The 22725-nt window shown below is 38.9% G+C and overlaps 1 protein-coding gene across 15 annotated transcripts in view; it reads left to right on the top strand.

The window, feature by feature from the left end:
- The window catches only part of CHD9 (chromodomain helicase DNA binding protein 9), a 188781-nt gene that overhangs the window by 99478 nt on the left and 66578 nt on the right, over positions 1 to 22725 (top strand). For 14 of the 15 annotated variants that reach the window (XR_012154463.1, XM_073307627.1, XM_073307626.1 and 11 more), the window contains 10 exons: positions 800 to 917; positions 1759 to 1845; positions 2395 to 2532; positions 4381 to 4502; positions 5768 to 6011; positions 9813 to 9989; positions 11023 to 11166; positions 11861 to 12116; positions 18836 to 19046; positions 21112 to 21307. Coding sequence is in view for 14 of the 15 variants with exons in the window: in XM_073307627.1 (XP_073163728.1) it covers positions 800 to 917; positions 1759 to 1845; positions 2395 to 2532; positions 4381 to 4502; positions 5768 to 6011; positions 9813 to 9989; positions 11023 to 11166; positions 11861 to 12116; positions 18836 to 19046; positions 21112 to 21307 (1693 nt within the window). In the remaining variant the exon portion in view is untranslated. The remainder of the gene's footprint in view (positions 1 to 799; positions 918 to 1758; positions 1846 to 2394; positions 2533 to 4380; positions 4503 to 5767; positions 6012 to 9812; positions 9990 to 11022; positions 11167 to 11860; positions 12117 to 18835; positions 19047 to 21111; positions 21308 to 22725) is intronic. The other variant, XM_073307624.1, reaches the window with a different exon arrangement.

The raw sequence follows: 22725 nt of genomic DNA, 5'->3' as shown, positions 1-22725 counted from the left end.
ACACTTGAGGTGAGGAGGATGTTCTGAACTGGACCACCTGGATACAATCACAATTATTGAAGCCAATGAGACAGGCATGATAAACTTGAATCCAAAATGGAAAATAGTAATGGTTGATGATGAAAAAGAGCCTTCTTTCATATGGCTTATACGTCTTTCCTCTCATCACTAAGATCTTTCAATTGCAAAGACTTGGGCACTTGGTTAATTTTATGCATGTGAATAATCTCATCAAATTGTTACTCCTCAGTGTAAATCTCCAGAATTGGGGCCCAGATGTTCTGGGGTTTAAAAGTTTTCTCACTAAAAGAACTGAAACTTACTTAGCAAGATTTTTTTTTCTAATAAGCTATTTCTATTAAGATGTTAATTCTCTTATCACTGCATGAACAAAGACCCTGATCTTGCAGAGTGAGGTGTGTGAATAAACTGCTGCAGCTGTATGGAGCCCCGTCAATTTCAATGGGGTTCCATCCGCTTGCTGAAATCAGTCCATATGCAATACATTGCAGAATTGGGGCCTAAAATGTCTTTGAGCTCTAGAGAGGGAAAAGGTGATTGATATGTTATTCATTAAGAGTACCTTAACCACATGGGGTCAATCTAAAGTGCATGTATGTGGAAGGAGGGGGAATAGACTGATTGAACAAAATGGTAGAACATATTGTGTACATAAAAATGTATGTGAAGACACATTGCTGTCCTCTTTCGATGATTGCATATTGTGGAACCTGTAGGATAAAATAAGTATAAAAACTTTCTTGTAATAATATTTTAACTTAATGTTTTATAATTTTAGCTCCTATCTTCACTGTGAATGGGCCACAGAACAGCAGCTTTTGAAGGATAAAAGAATCCAGCAGAAAATTAAACGGTTCAAGCTGAGGCAAGCACAAAGAGCCCACTTTTTTGCAGATGTAAGAAAAATACACAGTAAATTAGACTTTTGCTTGCCAAAAGCTTTACAAATTCTTTCTTTATTTTTGCATTTATTTTGAATTACGTGGTTGAATTTTAATGCTAAATAAAAAGGTCTTGGATTTTTCTCTTCCTTAAAATTTATTTGATCCAAAAGAATGTCATCTGTAGTTATTTAAGTACTTGTGTCTTTTAAAGTCAGGATTAATTATGTAACTTTGTGATCAGGAGAGACTGATACTATTAATGACTGACAGACACGCAGAGTATGGGTATAGTGCAGACTTCCTGACATAGTGATGTCAGGGTACTTCAATCCTAAATTACAACACTACTTCTACTCTTGAGCTAGGTCACTCTGTGGCATCATTTGTCTCTAATTGTTTGGTGATGTTGTTTTTATTGTTATTTCTGTTGCTGTAGTGCCTGGGAGTCTAGTCATGGACCAGAACTCCATGGTCCTGGCTAGACTCTGTACAGACACAGAACAAAAAGACAGTTACTACCCCAAAGGGCTTACAATCTAAGTATAAGACAAGAGACAACAGATGGATATAGACAGACCGAGGGAGAACAAGGAAACGGACGAAACTGGTCAGTATGATAGACTGTGGTCTCTGTATACCAGCAGCCTAACCGTTGTCAAGTTTTCGGTAGGTATCACAGCAGAGCAGTGGTTTTGAGGTGGATAATGTGGACAGAAGCTCACAGGCATTAGATTGAGACTGCTTACTTATATTTATACCTAAACAGGTAAAAGCTGGTGTATTAAATCACAGCAGCACTGATCTCCTCTCCAAATAACCCCAGATTACTAATTATATTACTCTTGAATTGTAGATGGAAGAAGAACCTTTTAATCCTGACTATGTTGAAGTGGACCGGGTGCTAGAAGTCTCCTTTTGTGAAGATAAGGACACTGGTGAGGTAAATATTTGACCAAATGTAGCTTGAAGTAAGCCAAGAACACAAATTCTCTGTGTTTTGTGGATGTATCACATGTTTTTATTTCAGTGGACTTCAGAATAAAATCTTAATGATGTGAGTTTCATCAGTGGTTTTGACTGAAGTGTGTGTGTGTGTGTGTGTTTGTCACTCCTTTTGTTCAATATGTATTTTGAGCCCCCTAAGGAAAATAGAAACTCTATAGAATGTAATGCCTTTTCATTTTTTGTAGTATTACTAGTTACTAGGTATTTAGAGAAGAATAAAATACAAAGTGAATGCCCTAAAAACCTAGTCAAAACAAAAGCATGAGATGACAAAAACAAAAAATTATGTTAAGGGAATGGAGAACATTAAATTCAGCTGTAAGAGTCACATATTCATAGATTTATTTTTTTTAAGGCTAGAGGAGACCATTATGACCATCTGTCTGATCTCCTGCTAAACTCAAGCCATTAAACTCGCACAATAATTTTTGCTTCAAGTCCATAGTACACAAATTGCTAATATTAAGGATTTATTTTCCTGCAGCCTGTTATTTACTACCTAGTAAAATGGTGTTCATTGCCATATGAGGACAGCACCTGGGAGTTAAAAGAAGATGTAGACCAGGCAAAAATAGAAGAATTTGAACAACTGCAAGCTTCCAGGCCTGATTCAAGGAGATTGGTAAAAATATACCTAATTTGTCAAATAGGACTTTTCCTTTCCAGCTTTAAAGCTTTGACTGTATTAAAATATAGTATAAGTTTCACTGAAAATCTGTAAGGTGTACTGAAAACACTCTTACAAGTTTATGCATCACAGCTCTCTCTTTTATATGTTAAGGTCACAGATGTGGTATATTCTGCATCAGGGAGAGTCTAGAACTGTCTGCCTGCACTTATGGAGGCAGAACTAAAACTGGCTGGGTCATCAAGGACTGTCCAATCTTAATGTCCATTTGCTTCCTGCAAGTAACAGACATTTCTTTTTCTGCCTCCAAAGCTGCAGATAGGGTGAAGACCTACTGTAATAGGTCTGTGAACTTTATTACCCAGACAAGACATTCTCAGTTAAGTACGGATACAGTAGAACCTCAGAGTTATGAACAACTCGGGAATGGAGGTTGTTCATAACTTTGAAAAGTCCATAACTCTGAGCAAAACATTATGGTTGTTCTTTCAAAAGTTTACAACTGAACGTTGACTTAATACAACTTTGAAACTTTACTATGCAGAAGAATGCTGCTTTCCTTTTTTTTTTTTTTTTTTAAAGTAGTTTGTTTAACAGGACTGTTCTCTATTTGCTTTTTTTGGGGTGGGGCGGGGAATCTTGCTGCCGCCTGATAGTGTACGTCTGATTCTAAATGAGGTCTGTGGTTGACTGTTTGTAACTCTGGTATTTGCAACTCTGAGGTTCTACTGTAAATGTTCCTGTTCTCATATACTGCCTGCATATATAGCTGTTAGTAAGATACTTAACTTTATTAATCAGAAAAAATTACAGAAGTATTCTGATAACTTTCTGCAAAGCTTTAAAATAAGAGATGAGTAATAGAAAGTAAATTACCATTGTAGAACTTACAAAGGTGAGTGGAGAAAACACTTTTGTAGAGAAATCCACTACTAAAATGAACAGAGAGATAATTAGGTCCTACATTTCCACACCAGAGCAAATATGCAAATATAACTGTCACAATATACTCCATAGCTATTTCCTGACTTATTTTTCTCCTGTTGATAATAATTGAACAAATGAAAAACTTAATAGGAAGAAAATTATGTACAACAAATAAATTACTTTTGTTGAAAGAGAAGTCATATATGTCATTGTCACGATGTACCATAAAAGGCATATATAGTAAAACTCTGATTTTATTTTATGGCAAAATAAATAATCAAGGGGGTGGAGAGGGTGCATGACTTTTTGTACAAAATCAGTGGTTTTTTCCTTGTTGCTTAATGTGCAGGCTTTGCAGTTTATTTCTTCATTTTTGAAGGCCATATTAGCCTCTTTTGCTAATATCTTGCTCAGTTCCTCTGGTACTTGTTTAAAATGTCACCATTTTCCAGAAGTGTTTTATGTATCTGTTACCTAATTCTTTTGGGAGGTTGGGTGGGGAAACAGAGCAAACTTGATGTAAGTGTCATCTGAACAAACATTTAGTAGGCCTTTTCAGTCTGCCGAGACTCTATCTTTTTTTCCTTCCTGTAACATTCAAAGCAATCTTTTAACTATTAGCATTTATTTCTAAAAAGTCAGTTACATTTGATTTTGATTTATATGTTTTTCAATTTATTAATAAAGCATTTCTTGTGAGCTCTAGGCATATGTGTAATAAATGTATGTAAATTCACATTCATGAATTAATTTAATCAATAGAGAGTAACAATAACAAGAACCTTCCCAACCACAGAAAAACAGGCAAACTCATAATCCTTCAAGTCACTCTCTGAGGAAAAACAGAGTACAGAGATGTTTTGGAAACAGAAAAATATTTATGCTTAGTTTAAAATATTTTTGTTTTCCTTTAAGGACCGACCTCCTCCTAACTCCTGGAAGAAGCTAGAACAGTCCAGAGAATATAAAAATGGCAACCAGCTCAGGGAATACCAACTGGAAGGACTCAACTGGCTCCTTTTCAACTGGTACAATAGGTAAGGGCACTGAACATTTTGATGTAAATTTCAACATTATATTACAGGTAAAATGGATTGCTATATTATCGTGAAGGAATAGTGCTTTAGTTTCATTTGCATTGACTTTTCTGTATTTAAGCGGAAAAGTTAAACCTAGGAAAATATTTAAGAGGCTTTCAATTGAAATTTGTTATACAGATTGTCAGTCTGGATATGTGCATCCTTTTGCAAGTCTTTGAGATTTTATTTTAACTAAAAGTCAAACAAACAAAGTTCTATTAATGTTTTTTTCACTTAACTAAACCCCAAACACTGCACTTTACTGGAAGTTGGATCCTAGAAGACAGTGAAGTGCACAGGTCACCAGTATATCATTTAAGCAGGGAAGACAAAAGGGTCAGACCCTTGCTTATTGGAGTACCAGAGAAAGGGGAAGGAAAAACCATTAGAAGGTGGAGGAGGTTGAGGGCAAGCCAAGACTGCTCCAGAAATAAGTCACCAGCAGGGTTTTGAACATTTATAGCACAAAATGGAATGGAAGGGACTTGTGGAAGGAACAGGTGGGGGTCTCTATACTGCCGGCTTCTGTGTCTCAAAAAGTAATAAAGCACACATAAGGACAAACAAGTTGAAGAAAGAACATAAGGAAATGCATATATTTACAGCATTCCAGGAGCTTAGACATAAGGATGTTACCAGTGTTAAGCTAGCACTGGGGGCCTTAAACCTGTTGTCCTAGTTGTAGTGGCCAAAATTTGGGATGGGGACATCATAGGTCCTATATCTGGATGCAGATGGGATATTCCAAGCATGGTACTCACCCCTCCCATGTGTGCTGGGTCCTCCACAGAATATGCACAGAGCCAGGAGCTGATGTAGGGTCACAGGACCTCACCTCTAGTAGATCCTTCTAGCGAATCTGTGTGGTTTGTAGCCTAATTCCCTAGTCTTACTGGGAGGACGGTGGTTAGGCTGACACTACCGTGAGAGAGAGAATTGAAGAAAACTCTGCAAAAGGAACCTTGTGGAGTTCTCCTCCCTGACTGCCTCCTGGGGTTTTACATTAAGAGGTACAGTTCGACCTCTGGGTGGGTACCCAGTTTCATGCTTTTATTACAGTGGGAGGAATACCGTTGAGCCTATTCTGCACTGCCTCAGTTTTGATTATCTGTTTTAGACTTATATTTTTATGAACCTTAATTGTTTTCAGATAGTGTCCTTTTGAGTAAAAGTGCAACATTTATGGTTCCCTCTAGCCTAATAACAAATATTTGTAATTTCAGACGAAACTGCATTTTAGCAGATGAAATGGGTCTTGGCAAAACCATCCAGTCAATTACATTCCTCTATGAAATCCTCCTGACTGGTATACGAGGGCCTTTCCTGATCATAGCTCCGCTTTCCACTATAACCAATTGGGAAAGAGAATTTCGCACATGGACTGATCTTAATGTCGTGGTATATCATGGGAGCATGGTTAGCAGGCAGATGATACAGCAGTATGAGATGTACTTCAGGGACTCACAGGTATTGTAGTGATGTGTTTGTACACTAGCTTACTGGCTAACTTAGTAACCCAGTTCAGATAACAACTAGGAAAATCACACGGTAGAGATCAGTGGTATGTGTCTTAGTAAAAGCCGTTTTACATCAGAGTATATATTTTTAATTACTATTTATCAATCTTTAGTGTGTGATAATGGGTGAGTTTAATATATGTGGTAAAATTGGTATTGTTCCAGCTCCTCTAGATCATTGAGCCCCTCCAATTTTGCACTTGACTATGCATGGTGTAACCCATCACTGACTTCAGTAGGGCTCTATGGGGAGGCGAGGGTGAGCCCAAATATAGTCAACTGCAGGATCTGGGCCTGAATTTGCAGAGTAGATGGAAAAGAAAGTGAAGTTCTCCAAGCTTTACATAGTCTCAAAGAAAATTAATTTACTTGCTTTGTATAAGGCTATTAATTCCCTTTCAAGATTTAAATGAACACTACTGAGATCCAAATTGTATATATTAAAAAATTTACATGTATTACTAGTAACTTGTGTTTTATTGAAATAACTAAAAAAAAAATTTGATTTCATTTTCATCATTTACGTTCTTTCTTTTTGCATATGCCCTGTCTTAGACTAAACTGTTCGATTCTTGTGTGCTATTTCCAGCATTACAAAGGCCATTTTTTACTTCCTGAGAGAGGCATTTTTTTCATTTAAAAATATTAATTAAATTTACATTTATATTTGGTTTTATAGTTTTTTCAAAATACAAAACCTAAATTCTAAACATCAAATGTAACATGGAAAAGATATTTTTAAATTGACTTGTGTCCTATTTTACTACTTCATACTGTGTAAAGAAGGTCTGAGAAAAAAATTTTTCCCCCACCTTTCTGTTTACTTCATTTTCAAAATTATAAGTGAAACTAAACGGAGCAGTTCTAGATTCCCAGACCCCAAAGAAACAATAATCTGATGGCCTATGAAGTTTACAGTAGTTCACTGATGTATTTTATTTGTTGCGATATGTATGATATGAATTCATCCTTAACTATGGAGTCAGGACCAGTGCCTACATAATGTGATTGATCATTTTATTTGTACATTAATAATTCTTCCAAGAGCAATACATAATGTTTTCATTAAAGGTGCTCTGAGATATAAACAATATGGCAGTCTTAGCAAAATAAGTAATCCAGGACTCTGATCTAGGCCACAGTGGTGAAAGTAGTTCATTTGGGCTCTTCCCAGGTGGACCCCTGTGCCTGAACAGAGCCCATTGAACAACTTGCAGCGTTGGTGCCTGTGGCGGGAAGGCCGTAATATCAATGGAACTGTTACAGGATAATACAGTAACTCCTCACTTAATGTTGTCCTGGTTAATGTTGTTTCTTTGTTACCTTGCTGATCAATTAGAGAAGATGGTCATTTAAAGTTGCGCAATGCTTCCTAATAATGTTGTTTGGCAGCAGCCTGCTTTGTCCACTGCTTGCAGACAGAGCAGCCCATTGGCGCTAGCTGATGGGGGTTGAAACCAGAGTGGACTGGCAGCCCCCTATCAGCTCCCCGCTCCCCTAAGTTCCCTGTGTGACAGCCGCCCAGCAGACTATCAATTGCCGGGCAGTTCAGCTGTCCCTCCCCCCACTGCCTTGTGCTGCTCCTGCCCTATCCCTTGCAGCTGCTCCCAGGAGCCTCCTGCTTGCTGTGCGGGGGGAGGGAGGGGGAGAATGGGGAAAGGGGTGCTAAAGTCAGGGTGTCTCCTCCCTGCCACTCCTTTTCCCCATCTCCACAGAGCAAGGTGGGGACATGACAGGGCTCAGGAGGGAGGCAACTTGCTGGCAGCAGCTGCTCTCTCAACTTGCTGATCTACTTAAAAAAGTAGTGTACTTAGAGAGGAGTCAGAGTACTTAAAGGGGCAATGTGCATCTCCATGTCAAGGTAGCTTCCCCACTCTGAACTCTAGGGTACAGATGTGGGGACCTGTATGAAAAACCCCCTAAGCTTATTTTTACCAGCTTAGGTTAAAACTTCCCCAAGGTACAAACTATTTTACCTTTTGCTTTTGGACTTTATTGCTGCCACCACCAAGTGTCTAATAAATATATAACCAGGAAAGAGGCCGCTTGGAAACGTCTTTCCCCCCCAAAATCCTCCCAAGCCCTACATCCCCTTTTCTGGGGAAGGCTTGATAAAAATCCTCACCAATTTGCATAGATGAACACAGACCCAAACCCTTGGATCTTAAGAACAAGGAAAAAGCAATCAGGTTCTTAAAGAAGAATTTTAATTAAAGAAAAAGTAAAAGAATCACTTCTGTAAAATCAGGATGGTAAATACCTTACAGGGTAATCAGATTCAAAACATAGAGAATCCCTCTATGCAAAACCTTAAGTTACAAAAGACACAAAAACAGGAATATACATTCCATTCAGCACAACTTTTTATCAACCATTTAAACAAAACAGAATCTAACGCATATCTAACTAGATTACTTACATCCGATGAAGTGAGCTGTAGCTTACGAAAGCTTATGCTCAAATTTTAGTCTCTAAGGTGCCACAAGTACTCCTTTTTGCAAATACAGACTAACACGGCTGCTACTCTGAAACCTATCACACATGGTGTGTCTCTCTATCTCGCTGTCTCCCCTCCCTCCATTCGTGCTGCTTTGTGGAGTGTGAGGCTACATTAACAACCATGTGTTAACCCTTGAGCGCTCAGCCAGTGCAAGTTAATCATTTAGCAGTAAGATCATTCCCTGGGAAATATCCCACCCTCTTCCACCCTCTGACTTCACCACCTCAACCAACCTTCACAATCGTCATTGCTGTGTACAGTATTAAATTGTTTGTTTAAAACTTATACCGTGTGTGTGTGTGTATATATATGTGTGTGTGTGTGTATATATATAATATAGTCTTTTGTCTGGTGAAAAAAAAATTCCCTAGAACCTAACCCCCTCCTATTTACATTAATTCTTGTAGGGAAATTGGATTCGCTTGACATGGTTGTGCTTAAAGCAGCATTTTTCAGGAACATAACTACAACTTTAAGCGAGGAGTTACTCTACTCTTTTTTCTTCTATATAAAGATCAAGGTTTTGCAGAATATAAAAATATAAGGGAAACATTTGTTTTCAAAACCAAAATGTTGATCCAAAACAGGAAAACCATGTTGTATGAACTTTCTTTTAGGCAAAGTTCTATTTAAAATGTTTTTTGTTATATTGAATGATATGAAGTGTGTGACTGAGGTTTGGTGCAATAGGCTGTGACAGTGATAGTTGCTCACTATACTGTGTGAACTATTGTATTCTGCCTTTCTGCAGAACGGACATATATATTGCTAAAATTACAGAGGTTTTTAAATGTTGAATTTTTATGAATAAGTTGATTCTGAGTGGCTGATATGCAATTTTCACAGTTTACTAGTGCATAATGGTGTCCCATCCAGTATTATGATTGATTGTCTAGATTCCATTTTGTAGATGCTTAAGATAGCCTTTTGTTCAGATGATAAGAGTGTGTTATTATCTAAATGCTTCTATTTGATAGGACACTTAATGATTGAAAAGCAACTCAAATTGGTTAGAAATTTATTGTCCATGAAACAACACAGCATTACTGAAAATGGACAGTTATTCATTTAGTATTAATTATAGAATTGCACAATCGTAGTGAGTCTCTGGTAAGATGAAAAGGATTTATACCTCAAGATTTAAAACACTACTGGATTATATTTCAGTAGCAAAACTGGCAACTTGAGAATGAAAAATGAGAAGATTCAAGATAATGTGACAAACTGTTACGTTTGTTAATAAATCTCTAGGGGCGTATCATTCGAGGTACTTACCGGTTCCAAGCTATTATCACCACTTTTGAAATGATTCTTGGTGGCTGTCCAGAACTCAATGCAATTGAATGGCGGTGTGTTATTATTGATGAAGCGCACAGGCTGAAGAATAAAAATTGCAAACTTCTGGAGGGACTCAAACTCATGAATCTTGTGAGTGGCTGCATTTCATTTACTTGGTTTAATGAGATTTCTTTCCTGTTCGGGAGAATACTACAATAAATTATAAGGCTGTTTAATTGTTAGACATAAAGAGCGTGTTTTATATGTGGGCAGCTATGAAAGTTTTATTATTCCACTACTGATAGTTTTCACAGCTTAAGGTGTACAATTTTCAGAAACCTTTTCAAATATAGTTTTGTGGGATTGAAATGCAACTTGCATAAGCAGAATCCATTTTACTAGATCTGTTTCTGATAGCTTAATTTATTTTGAATCAGAGTTTTAACTGCAATCATAGTTCTTATTTATACAGTATTTTTCAACTTCTTAGTATACACAAATATTGACACCTTTAAAAGGAACTGGATGATGATATTGCTTATATGTTTGCAACTTACTTGCTTAAGATTTAAGGGTTATAACACCTTATGCCTGAGGCCATGGTCTGGTCTCCTGGAAGGTTCTAAAAGGAATTCATTGCCATTGACTATTCATGTATTATAATGCACAAATGACTAGATGCATTATGGGATTTTTTTGAGTTTATAAATTTTTACTTTACATTGAAGCATTAGATATTGCCTGCTGTCAGAAGCACAGTACTAGACTAAATGTATCAACTGTCTAATTTGGTATTCTAATTTCTACTATAAACTTCAGTAATTATTGAGAGAGAAGTGTATGTGAATATTAGAAAGAGGGAAATAAAGTGTGTAACTATTTCTTTATTACTTGGCTGTAACAAGAGTTTTTTGTTCACAGATTAATAATGTAGTTTGAAGTTTATTAACATAGTATCTTAGCCATAGACCACTGGACACATGATATTAATGTAAAGTTTAGAGAAATTCTGGTTCTCAAATAGTTTGCTTACTGATGCTCTTCCTTTTGTTTATAAACCATCAGATCTCTAGTGCTTGTGTACTGAAATCAATTCGATGTTAGTGCTCAGAAACAAAAAAAAAAAATCATTTTGCTAACTGTGCACATAAGAATTTCATGTGACATCTATGTCTTTATATAGGAGCACAAAGTGCTGTTGACAGGCACGCCACTGCAGAACACAGTAGAAGAACTGTTTAGCCTCCTTCATTTTCTTGAACCTTTGCGTTTTCCTGCTGAATCTACATTCATGCAGGAATTTGGGGACCTTAAAACGGAGGAGCAGGTACTACATATAAACAACTTCTTAATTTTCTACTTGCAAAATACCAATTTGAGTGAATAATTTGAGGATGTTTTTTGTTTTGTTTTTCTCTTTAATACTATGGTTTATAAATGGATTATATTTAAATCCTTTCTGCCTCCACTGCCCTTTCAGTCAGTGCCAAAAGAATTTGGGTGACTAACTTACTATCAACCGTCACACAGATCAGTTCTTCATATAGATATTTAATTTCACTTCATGACACAAGACGGTAAAGAGAGGGTTCACCCTCTCAAATTTTTAAGCAAGCCAAGGACGTGTACTTAGCATCACAAATTTGATGCACAGAACAAACATTTCTAAATGAAATATAACCTGTAAAGATTTGCTATTTATTTGGTATTAAATAATTCGTTTTTTCCTATTAAATAACAAATTATGTGGCTATGATAAATAAAGGAATAAGATTAATGGAAATTCAAGTTCTTCCTCTTTGAGGCCAGGTTGTCTGCTGACAAATGCTAAAAGCTTCCTTTCTGTAATCAGAGCACTTGAAAAATTACTTTGGTAACTTGTCTCTGAGAGTGAGACTATGTCCCTTCCAAGCAAATATTTCATGTAAATCTGGCAAACAGGTAATGTAGATTGTAAAATGTTAAATTAAGCTTCTTTATTACCTTTGCATACATTCCAGTTATATATATATTTTATTCAGGTGCAAAAGTTACAAGCTATCCTGAAACCAATGATGCTGAGACGGTTGAAGGAAGATGTAGAGAAAAAGTTAGCTCCCAAGGAAGAAACTATAATTGAAGTAGAACTAACTAATATCCAGAAGAAATATTATCGGGCAATTTTGGAGAAGAACTTTGCATTCTTGTCGAAAGGAGCTGGCCAAGCTAATGTACCCAATCTAGTTAACACTATGATGGAACTCAGAAAGTGCTGCAACCACCCTTATCTTATCAAAGGTAAAACATTATAAATTAAAAGACTGACTTTTTCAGTTGATATACTTCCGTTCTTGGTGTCACAGTTCAGGGCAACTGCACCTGTAGTTCCCCTCTATAGTCTAGCCAAGGCACCCACTCTTAATTTTCTGGCTCCCGAGTATTGCCTCTCTTAGCAGAGACATGCATTTCTCTCCTTCCTGACCATGGTGTTTCCAGTCTGCACAGCTCCTGGCCTAGACTGGGAATTCCCCAGCAAAGTCAGACTGCCTAAGCAGGCCTGCTTTTCTTTTTTCCACAGAGCAAGTAAACAATGTAGTTGCCACAGTTCGGTTACCACATGGCTCTGTCTAAGCAAGCGTTTTTATTCTTAAGGTAAAAGCATTACAGAGAAAATATATTTAAAACAATAAAAATACATGTAAGGATGCTAATAAGCTTACCAGAGATCACCTCTACTCCAACAAGGACTCTGGCCAGTGAACAGTCCTTCAGACCCCACTAAGGGGTTTTTCTGGGGTTACCAGTTCATAACTTCTTTTTCTCAGAACAAGATCACTTGTTAAACTGGGAGTTACTTCTTTAAATAGTTTTTGGGTCTTTGATCTGTCCTCATGTAACAGGTGGTCAGCAGACAAAAGTTTCCTTCCTGTAGGCAAAGCTTCAAAGGCAGAGTTCTTGCTTGAGCAGAGTACGTGCATTTGCTTGCCCCTCCTCCTAGAGATTTCCTGGGAAACCTACTTAAACTAACAGTTTGTTTTTGTCTTAGCCCATTGTTGAAAAGAGTCCTTTGATGCACAAAGCACTTCCCAAGGTTTACATTCGTCATGTCTCCTAGACTAGTTAATACGATCCTGCAATAACACATCACCATTTGTGATGTGACTTTCCCTTCAGTGGTCATAAACTGTTCTTGGAAAACATGAGTCATTGCAGAATCTGAAGGACTCTGATTCCAGATTCCCTAAATCCACCAAACCACCCAGAAAGAGACCTAGATTTCAGAGAGAGACGGACGCCCAGCCACCCTCTGTGACCACCTATCCAGGGTTTGAATCCCCCTGCATCTCTGTATTGACAGCTGTGCCCATTAGCCCACCTCTCCCACTTTGGAGACTGCCTTGCCTATTTTCAGTATGTTTGGAGGCAGTTCACTGCTGACAAATAGGTCATAGGAGTCATAACATTGGTTAAACCATCCATTTTATATCACTCCCTCTCTTCCACCCCATTCCTCTTCAGGGACTCCTCTCACAAGCTTTTATCGAGACAAGAAGTGAACTTTTTTTTAATTTAGGAGCTTATAAACACAAGGGATTACGTATTTCCTTGCACCAAAGAAGGACACAGGGTGGAGACCCATCTTAGATCTAAGACTTCTAAACAAATTTGTAAAGTCTGAGAAGTTTAGGATGGTAACTCTGGCAGCTATAATTCCTTCACTAGAGAAGGGGGATTGATTTTTGGCCCTCGACCAACAAGATGTCTATTTTCATATAAAGATTCACCCATTGCACAGGAAATACCAATGTTTCACTGTAGTCCCAAGATCATTTCCCATACTGAGTGCTGCCCTTTCCTCAGTCTCAATGGCGTTCTCAAAAGTCCTGGCAGTAGTGGCTGCTTACCTCCAACAAGAAGCGATCCTAGTCTTCCTGTACCTTGGCAACCATTCCTGCGAAGCAGTGCTGTCTTCCATCCAGATGGCCCTTGCTCTGTACCAGGAGTTGGGTCTGCAGCTTAATGTAAAAAAAAATCCATATTAACCCCTGTACAGAAGATACAGTTTATAAGGGCATATTTGGATTTGTTGACAGCCAGAGACTACCTTCCTTAGACAGATTTGTAACCTTGTCAGGTCTGGGATGAGCAATTCAGGGGACCGTTGAACCACAATAGAAATTCAGTTCCTGGGACACATGGCAGCTTGAACCTTTGGACCAATCATGGAGGGCTATGTCTCTGCTGCTTCCAGGGTTGGCTCAGAATGACCAGTTCTCCAGTCAGAGACCCACTGGATAGATAGATGACAGTTTCTGTATGTGTGAGGAACTCCTTAGACTGATGGAAAAATTAACTCAATATCTGTGTGAGAGTCCCTTTCCGTCACCCAGCCCCTTAAGTGACTGATGCATCACAGTTGAAATGGGGAACTCACCTCAATTTGTTGGAGCTCAGGGCTGTCAGGAATGCTTTCCTTCATTTCCTACCCCTCATCAGGGCAAATCAATTTGGGTCACGGCGGACAACATATCCTGCATGTTCTATATCAACAAGCTTGGAGGAGCAAGATCCTCCTTCCAGCGTGCCAAACCCATAAAGCTATGGGATTGGTACATAGCTCATCAGATCCAAATTTCAGAGATCTACCTCCAAGGTATTCAGAACAACAATTCCTCAGCAGACAGTTCTCACAGAATTATGAATGGGATCTAGACACCAGTTTCTCCTCAGCATATTCATAAGATGGGGACTGCCAGAGGTGTATCTCTTCACTACCGCTAGGAATAGGAAGTCTTCTCTTTCCTGCACAAGAGGGGATCTGGGCCACCACTCCTTGGAAGAAGGGTCTGTTCTATGCAATTCCTCCAATGCTGCTGATACTAAGTGTGATGAACATGATCAGACAAGACAGAGCCGGAGTTAGCCTTATAGTGCTGACGTGGCTGAGACAAGTTTGGTACCCATACCTGTTTCACCTATGTACCCAACCATCGTTTGAGCTTCCGTCCATTACTCATCTTCTGTTATAGGATATGGGTCATGTGCTTCATCCCAGCCTAGCAATTCTCTGCCTCAAGGTGTGGCTCCTCAATGGTTCATGAGGTTAGAATCCTCCTGCTCTACGTAAGTACAACAGGTTTCAGAGTACCAGCCGTGTTAGTCTGTACAACAGGTGTTACTGAATAATAGAAACAGATCAACCCTCACTACTTACCTGCAGAAATGGAAGAGATTCTTCCATTCGTGTTGTCGTTGTTGTCTCCTGCCTGATTTGGTGCCACTTTCAGTCATCCTGGTTTATCTGTAGGATCTAAAGAAACCAGGGTTATAAATTAGTTTGATTAAGGTCCATTTGGCCAGAATATCAGCCTTTCATCCTCTGGTAGAAGGATTGTCTGTATTTGCTCATCCAATATTGTATAGGTTTATTAAGGGTTTGGGGAATCTCTGTCCGCAGATTAGAAACCCTGCTTTAACCTGGGACCTTAACCTTGAACTCAGTGACCTTGTAAGATTTCCATTTGAACCACTGGCAACCTGTTCTCTGTTGCATTTGTCTATGAAGATGGCCTTTTTAGTAGTCATCATGTAGGCTGTTGGATCGGGAGATTGGAGCCTTGATGGCAGAACCTCCCCTTCATAGCGTTCTTTAAGGACAAGGTGTCCTTATGTCCCTACTCTAAATTCTTACCTAAGGTTCTATCAGAGTTCCACCTTAATCAGTCCATTCATTTTCCAGTGTTTTCCCCAAAACCACATCGTTCTCTACAGGAATTCTATTTACATGCCCTGGATCTTTGAAGGGCATTGGCCTTCTACTTAAATAGGATGAAAAAATTTAGGAAGTCACATAGGCTCTTCATTTCCTTTGCAGATAGATTAAAGGGTCCTTGATCTCTGCTCAGAGACTGTTGAGATGGATATCTGGTATTATTGCTTGTTATGATGCTGTGGGTGCTCATTCCCCCCAAAGGGTGTTAGCACATTCAGCCAGATCACAAGCAAGATCTACAGCATTATAAAAGAAAGTGCTGGTATCTGAAATATATAGAGCCTGTACATGAGTTTCAGTACTTACGTTTTCAAAACATTACGTCTTGATCCATTCCATCAGATCTGATTTGACACTTGATTCTGCAGTACTGTCTTCAGTTCTGAACTATTCTGAAGCTGCCTCCTCCATCTGGAAATATTGCTCGAAGTCACCTGAGGTGGAGCACTCATAAAGACACTATTCAAAAAAGAAGTTGTTACTCGGTTTGTGTACTAACTGTGTTTCTTTAAAATATGTCCACCTATGGGTGCTCCACTACCCACCCTCCTTCACCCATCTTCTTATATCGTATTGGTAGATGTGAAGGTGAACGAGCCTCTGATAGTGTGACTGATGTGATTAGGCCCTATGAATAACAGAACGCCACTAGCCATCACCTTCAGCCCCCAACTAAAACCTCTCCAGCGCATCATCAAGGATCTACAACCTATCCTGAAGGACAACCCATCACTCTCTCAGATCTTGGGAGACAGGCCAGTCCTTGCTTACAGACAGCCCCCCAACCTGAAGCAAATACTCACTAGCAACCACACAACAGAACCACTAACCCAGGAACCTATCCTTGCAACAAAGCCTGTTGCCAACTGTGTCCACATATCTATTCAGGGGACACCATCATAGGGCCTAATCACATCAGCCACACTTTCAGAGGCTCGTTCTCCTACACGTCCACCACTGTGATATATGCCATCATGTGCCAGCAATGCCCCTCTGCCATGTACGTTGGCCAAACTGGACAGTCTCTACATAAAAGAATAAATGAACACAAATCAGATGTCAAGAATTATAACATCCAAAAACCAGTTGGAGAACGCTTCAGTCTCTCTGGTCACTCGATTACAGACCTAAAAGTGGCAATACTTCAACAAAAAAATTTCAGAAACAGACTCCAATGAGAGACTGCTGAATTGGAATTAATTTGCAAACTGGATACAATTAACTTAGGCTTGAATGAAGACGGGGAGTGGATGGGTCATTACACAAAGTAAAACTATTTCCCCATGTTCATTCCCCCCTCCAACCCCCCACTGCTCCTCAGACGTTCTTGTCAACTGCTGGAAATGGCCCACCTTGATAACCACTAGAAAAGGTCCGTCGACGTCCCTGTGTTACCCCCCCTACCCCCCCGCTCATGCTGGTAATAGCTCACCTTAAGTGATCACTCTGGTTACAGTGTGTATGGTAACACCCATTGTTTTATGTTGTCTGTGTATATAAATCTCCCCACTGTATTTTCCACTGAATGCATCCGATGAAGTGAGCTGTAGCTCACGAAAGCTTATGCTCAAATAAATTTGTTAGTCTCTAACGTGCCACAAGTACTCCTTTTCTTTTTCCACAAGGTGAGTAATCTCTTCTTTTCTATGCTCTTCTGGTTTCAAAAAAACAAAATTCTTAGCTACCAGTGGCTTTGTTTTAATCAGTAATTACAATTGTATTGGTTATGAATGTTGTAGCTGTGAACCTATAGTGTGAAAAGGTAGTTTTGTGTTAATACAATGTTTCTGAAACCTTTGTAAATTATTTCGGCGGCTATACTCAAATTTCTGATGGGATAAGGCCAACTGCTGTTCCTTAAATTCCATTCTCTGAAACAATGTGCCCAAATATTGTTTCTCTTTTTGTCATAACTAACTTTAAAATGAATTACTCCATTCAGCCCAGGTGTAACTTATTTGAAATCTGTAGCCATCAGAGGAGGTACATAAAATGTGAATTTGGCCTGACGAATTTAGGGCCACTCAGAAAGATAGACAGACAGGTGTGATTATGTGCTCTGTCTCTTTAAGCCATCTTTGTGTCTTCTTTATTTTGGACTGTTCTGAAGGCCAATGTGACCCTCCCGTCCTCTTAGACAGCTCATCCCTGGCTATGTATAGATATCTACTCTTCTAGAATTTCTGCAGCACACTTCTCCTGACACCAAATATACCTTTACTGCCCCCAGCATGCCTCCTACAACAGGATTTTAATGGCAGCCTTACTAGGGTTGCCAACTGTCTAATTGCACAAACCCAGACACCCCTGCCCCGCCGCTTCCCCAAGGCAACATCCCTGTCCCCGCCCTTTCCCAAGGCCACCCACCCACTCACTTCGTCCCCCCTCCCTCATTTGCTCACTATCTCCTCTTCCTCCCCTCCGATCCTCCCTCACTTTCACCGGACTGGAGAAAGGGGTTGGGCGTGGGAGGGAGTGCGGGGTCTGGGCTGGGGGGTGGGGCAGAAGGGTTTGCAGTGTGGGAGGGGGCTTCAGGCACAGAAGGGGGTGCACGGTGCTGGCTTTGGGAGGGAGTTTGGGTGCGGGACGGGGCTCAGGGCCGGGGCAAGGGGTTGGAATGTGGGAGGGAGTTTGGGGTTCGGGTTCCAGCCAGGCGGCGCTTACCTTGGGCTGCTTCCGGAAGTGACTGTCATATCCGGCTCCTAGTTCCCCTGCCTGCAGGCACTGCTGCCACGGCTCCAACTGGCCTATTAAAATCTCCTGGACTGGTTTCAGTAGCCACCAGGAGATCGATTTCGATTTCAGGAGATTCCGGCCAGTCTGGGAGGGGTGGCAACCCTAAGCCTTATGGAGAGCCATTGCTAGGGGAATTCTCCCTAAGCCAAGTAAGGGGGCTTTTCTTGTCCCTTTGTGCTGTCACATCAGCATATGGGAGCGTGGCTTGTGGGGAGAGGGGGAATCCCTCCCAAGATTTCCATTTATGCTCCCTCCTGTGGGAAAAAATCTGTCTTTACTTACAGCTGTAGCCTGTAATGTGTGGTTTGGGTTGTGTTGTGTTTTTTGTTTTGTTTTTGTTTTTAAAAATGGCTGTGGTTGGAGGACAGAATTTGCCCCAAAGGGAACAGTTAAACAGTGAAATAGAGTGGGTTAACCAATCTGTGTGATCATTAACTTGTTGTGTGGGTGAAAAAACAACAACCACCATTTCTTTTGAGATTAGTCATATATTTTTATTATTTGACAGGTGCTGAAGAGAAAATCCTTGGGGAGTTTAGGGAAACATATATCCCAACTGCTCCTGATTTTCATCTACAAGCAATGATCCAGTCTGCTGGTAAATTGGTCCTCATTGATAAACTTCTTCCAAAAATGAAAGCAGGAGGCCATAAGGTGCTTATCTTCTCTCAAATGGTGCGCTGTCTTGACATCCTTGAGGACTACCTTATACATAAAAGGTAGAATGCTACATATTTCATAAACTCTGTGTGCTGTTCTCAACAGGGATATCTTTTTGATAAATGATTGCAACCTACTAAAATTAAAAAAAAAAGAAAAAGCAAAGTTGGTACCATTCTTATATATAGCTAATGTTTCACACTGCATGCAAAAATATATTGGAAAGACTTTGCATTTTATATATTTAATAACCTTTATGATGCAATTTTATTTAGGACCGTAGTTGTATGTTTTTTTTCAATGCTTGCTGTACAAATTAGCAGTTACTCACAAGGAGGAATTCAGCTTGTATCAGTATCTTGATTTCAATTCATATGATTTTGTGATATTGTTTAAAAATGTGTATAAAAAGATGTTTCTTGTTTTATAAGCAAATAATACATAGACTAGTGCAGCATCTGAACAGGTTGACTCTTCTTTTGAATGCCATAGAGGTATGAACTTGTTTGGCTTTGCTCTTTGGTTAGAATTGTCAGAGTTAATACATGACAAAATGCATTACACCAGAAACATGGCTGACTGCCAGAATGCCTGTGGATTATCTGCTGTGCCATTTTATGGTTGGTCAGCAAGGGGGAAAAATGCTTGTGAAGCTTTCTACTGACAATTAAATACAAATTTTGCAGTTTACTCCGCTTATTTCTCTGCATGTGGTCTTTCTATGGTTTAAGGTGTGGGAGCAAAGCACATATATTTTGATATTACAGCAAGAGTACAAGAGTCTTTGTAATTATAAAAGTTAATAAAGGAGCAATAATTTAACTAGGTTTTTCATTTTGTCAGCTTTTCTTAAGGAAAACGTAGTTTCACTGGTGCCTCTTTAAAGACTTTGGGGGGGTTGACTTTATTCTTGTTCCAGTTTGCTTGGTCTTGAGAGCTTGATAGAACAAAATTATTAGTTTAGAATTTAATAGAAATTATTACATATTACAGTTAGGCTAATGTTCAACACTTTGCAAAAAAAAAAATGCTAATCAAATAAAAACCGGGCTAAAATTTAAAGAGAGACTAATTTATTTTTAGAAGGAATACTTGTTCACAATGCAAATACTGGTTTCTCAAGTGACAGTTATCTAAACATTGCTTTATACTGATTACCCAATAATCCCGTATGTGATGAGACAATTTAGCATATTACAATACGATACCAAAGTATGTTATAATTTGCACTCATTTTGTGAGCCCTGTTAAAGACTTGAAATGTGGTAGACAGCTCCAGAGGGAGTGGGACTTTCGGAGTGGGGCCCCACTGCCTCCGATTGGGCAGCCAGAGGAAAATGGAAGCTAACTCCTTGTCCTCCCCTTCATTAATTTAAACTTCTGCCTGCGTCTTTTGGAGCCTCTTGTCCCATTTTGCTGCTCTACCCTCCGTCCCTGTAATTATAGCATAGGAGCTGTGTTTTTATGATGATCACACATGTTAATGTGTAGGGAGTTTTTCCTGTTGGGGCCAAATTGTCAGAGGCCTGATGGTATTTTTCACCCTCCTTGCAGCATCATGGAAGTACAGTTTAATTAAATAGACATAGGACTTAGAAATCAATATTAGTCATTTGTAGGAATGTTTAATTTGTCGCAACTTGCAGCCAATATCCAGTATGGATAAAGGCCAGATGGCCAGCTCCCACAAGTAAAAGAGACGTGAGATTTCATTGGTGGACCTCAGGCCTATGGGAGAAGGAAAGACCTGAAAGCTTTGCAGACCGAGATTTCACTTTTGATACCCTCTCTGGGAGTATGAGAGATGATTCAGAAGTGTGGGCTGAGTTATGGGTTATATGGTGGGAGCCCTGTAATCCCCTCATTGGATCCAATTAAATGTTTGGTACATGCAAGTCGGGACAGATAGCACACTTTCCCAGTGTTAAAGTAAGAAAGTTGCAGCTGGCCATATAAATCCATCCCTGTGTTTAGCTGCATTCACCTGTGTATCCAAATCAGTGCTGTTCATGAGAGGTAAATAGAAAGCAAAGATAACTTTTTTCCATTGTAGATAATAGATAGGTAACTGTGCTTTTGTAATACCTGTTTTTCTAAATAAGGGGTTTCTTTTGCACTTTCTAGGTACTTATATGAAAGAATTGATGGGAGAGTGAGAGGAAATCTGAGGCAAGCTGCTATTGATCGGTTTAGCAAACCAGACTCTGATCGGTTTGTGTTTCTTCTGTGTACCAGAGCTGGTGGATTAGGCATTAATTTGACTGCAGCTGATACATGTATAATTTTTGATTCTGACTGGAATCCTCAGAATGATCTCCAGGTAAATTCATTTGAGGTTATAACTGGAGCATAAAAACCACCATGCTGTATATTTCAGTAACAGTATAACAGAGCTTTTTTTTTTTTTTTTTTTTTTTACAATAGGATTACAGTATACAAACAGAAGATCAACTGTATTTGGCTGGACTGTCTCTTTGATAATCAGAGCTATATTTTTCCATCCCATTTTCTGTAATTGTCTTGAAATCCGAATACAAATGTAAATTTTGAAAGGCTTTCTTCTTTAACTTTTCCTGTTTCTCCCCAAAAATATTCAAAATAGACTTTCTTTATTCATTTAATAAAATTAGTTCTCTGCTTAAATCATAATAAATTTGCAGTATATAAAGTGCAATACAGGCAAACTATTAGTGAGATTATAAAACTCTGAAGGTTTTGAGGATATCACAGAACGCATTGGGGGACAGATTTTACTCTCTCATACATAATTAATTGAATAAATGTTAATGGAACTGCTCTGGATTTATAATAGTAGAACTAGAGAAGAATTTGGGCCTATGCTAAGTTTCAGTTATTTCTGTGATGCTCATAGTGTTAGAGAAGGAGTGGGAATGACTTTCAGAAACTATCCACACACAAAAATTGCAGTGGAAAGCCAGTGGCTGGCTATTCATTATCAGTGCAGAAAAATTACTTAGTGTAAATAATAGAGAAAAGTTAATAATATATGCGAAGTGATGTTGAAGTGAAGAAGTAGATATAATCATGGAATTATAATTAGAGGTATCACATGTAAGAATCGGGGAGGGGGGGACGTGTCTCCTTAGTTACATCATGCTGTTTAGATTACAGCTGGGATTTGGCATACAGTTGTGGACACTCTGCTGCATATCATATAGAATAACTGAAGATTGCATCAAGAGGACTATTTAGTATACAAAAAGGGTTGTGGGGGTACACACAAGAGAAATTTGAACTAATAAAATATGTACAAGTTCAGAAAACTGAAGTTATCCATTAAGGACATAGGGGAAGAAAGAGATGACTCTTAATACAAGTAGATAAAAGAATAATGCAAAGATGGAGAGATTTTTCATCACTTATTAAAACTAGAAATAATTGATTAAAATTAAAACTAGAAACCTTCTGTTTAGATTAGCACAAAAATGTTTCAGTTGTAAGATCACCTAGAAAATGGACCGAATTTAAGGAAAAGGAAGTGGAATCAAAATCTCAGAAATCCTCAAATGACTTTTTGTCTAGCATCTGACTGGAGTGATGTGGAGAGATCAGTACTGTGAACAAATATATAGATAGGATTTAATTATGAGCTAAATAACATGATATCATGCAACTTAGACCACTTCACCTGCATTCTTCCTACTAATCAATCTTTTCAAGACTACTTTTAACTTTCCAGACCTCTTCTGTATTTGTACGACTTCCATTTAAAAACAC

Source organism: Lepidochelys kempii, chromosome 12, assembly GCF_965140265.1.
Source record: "Lepidochelys kempii isolate rLepKem1 chromosome 12, rLepKem1.hap2, whole genome shotgun sequence".
Taxonomy (NCBI): Eukaryota; Metazoa; Chordata; order Testudines; family Cheloniidae; genus Lepidochelys; species Lepidochelys kempii.
The sequence above is the reverse complement of the archived record's forward strand: the minus strand, read 5'-3'. Positions and strand labels throughout refer to the sequence as shown.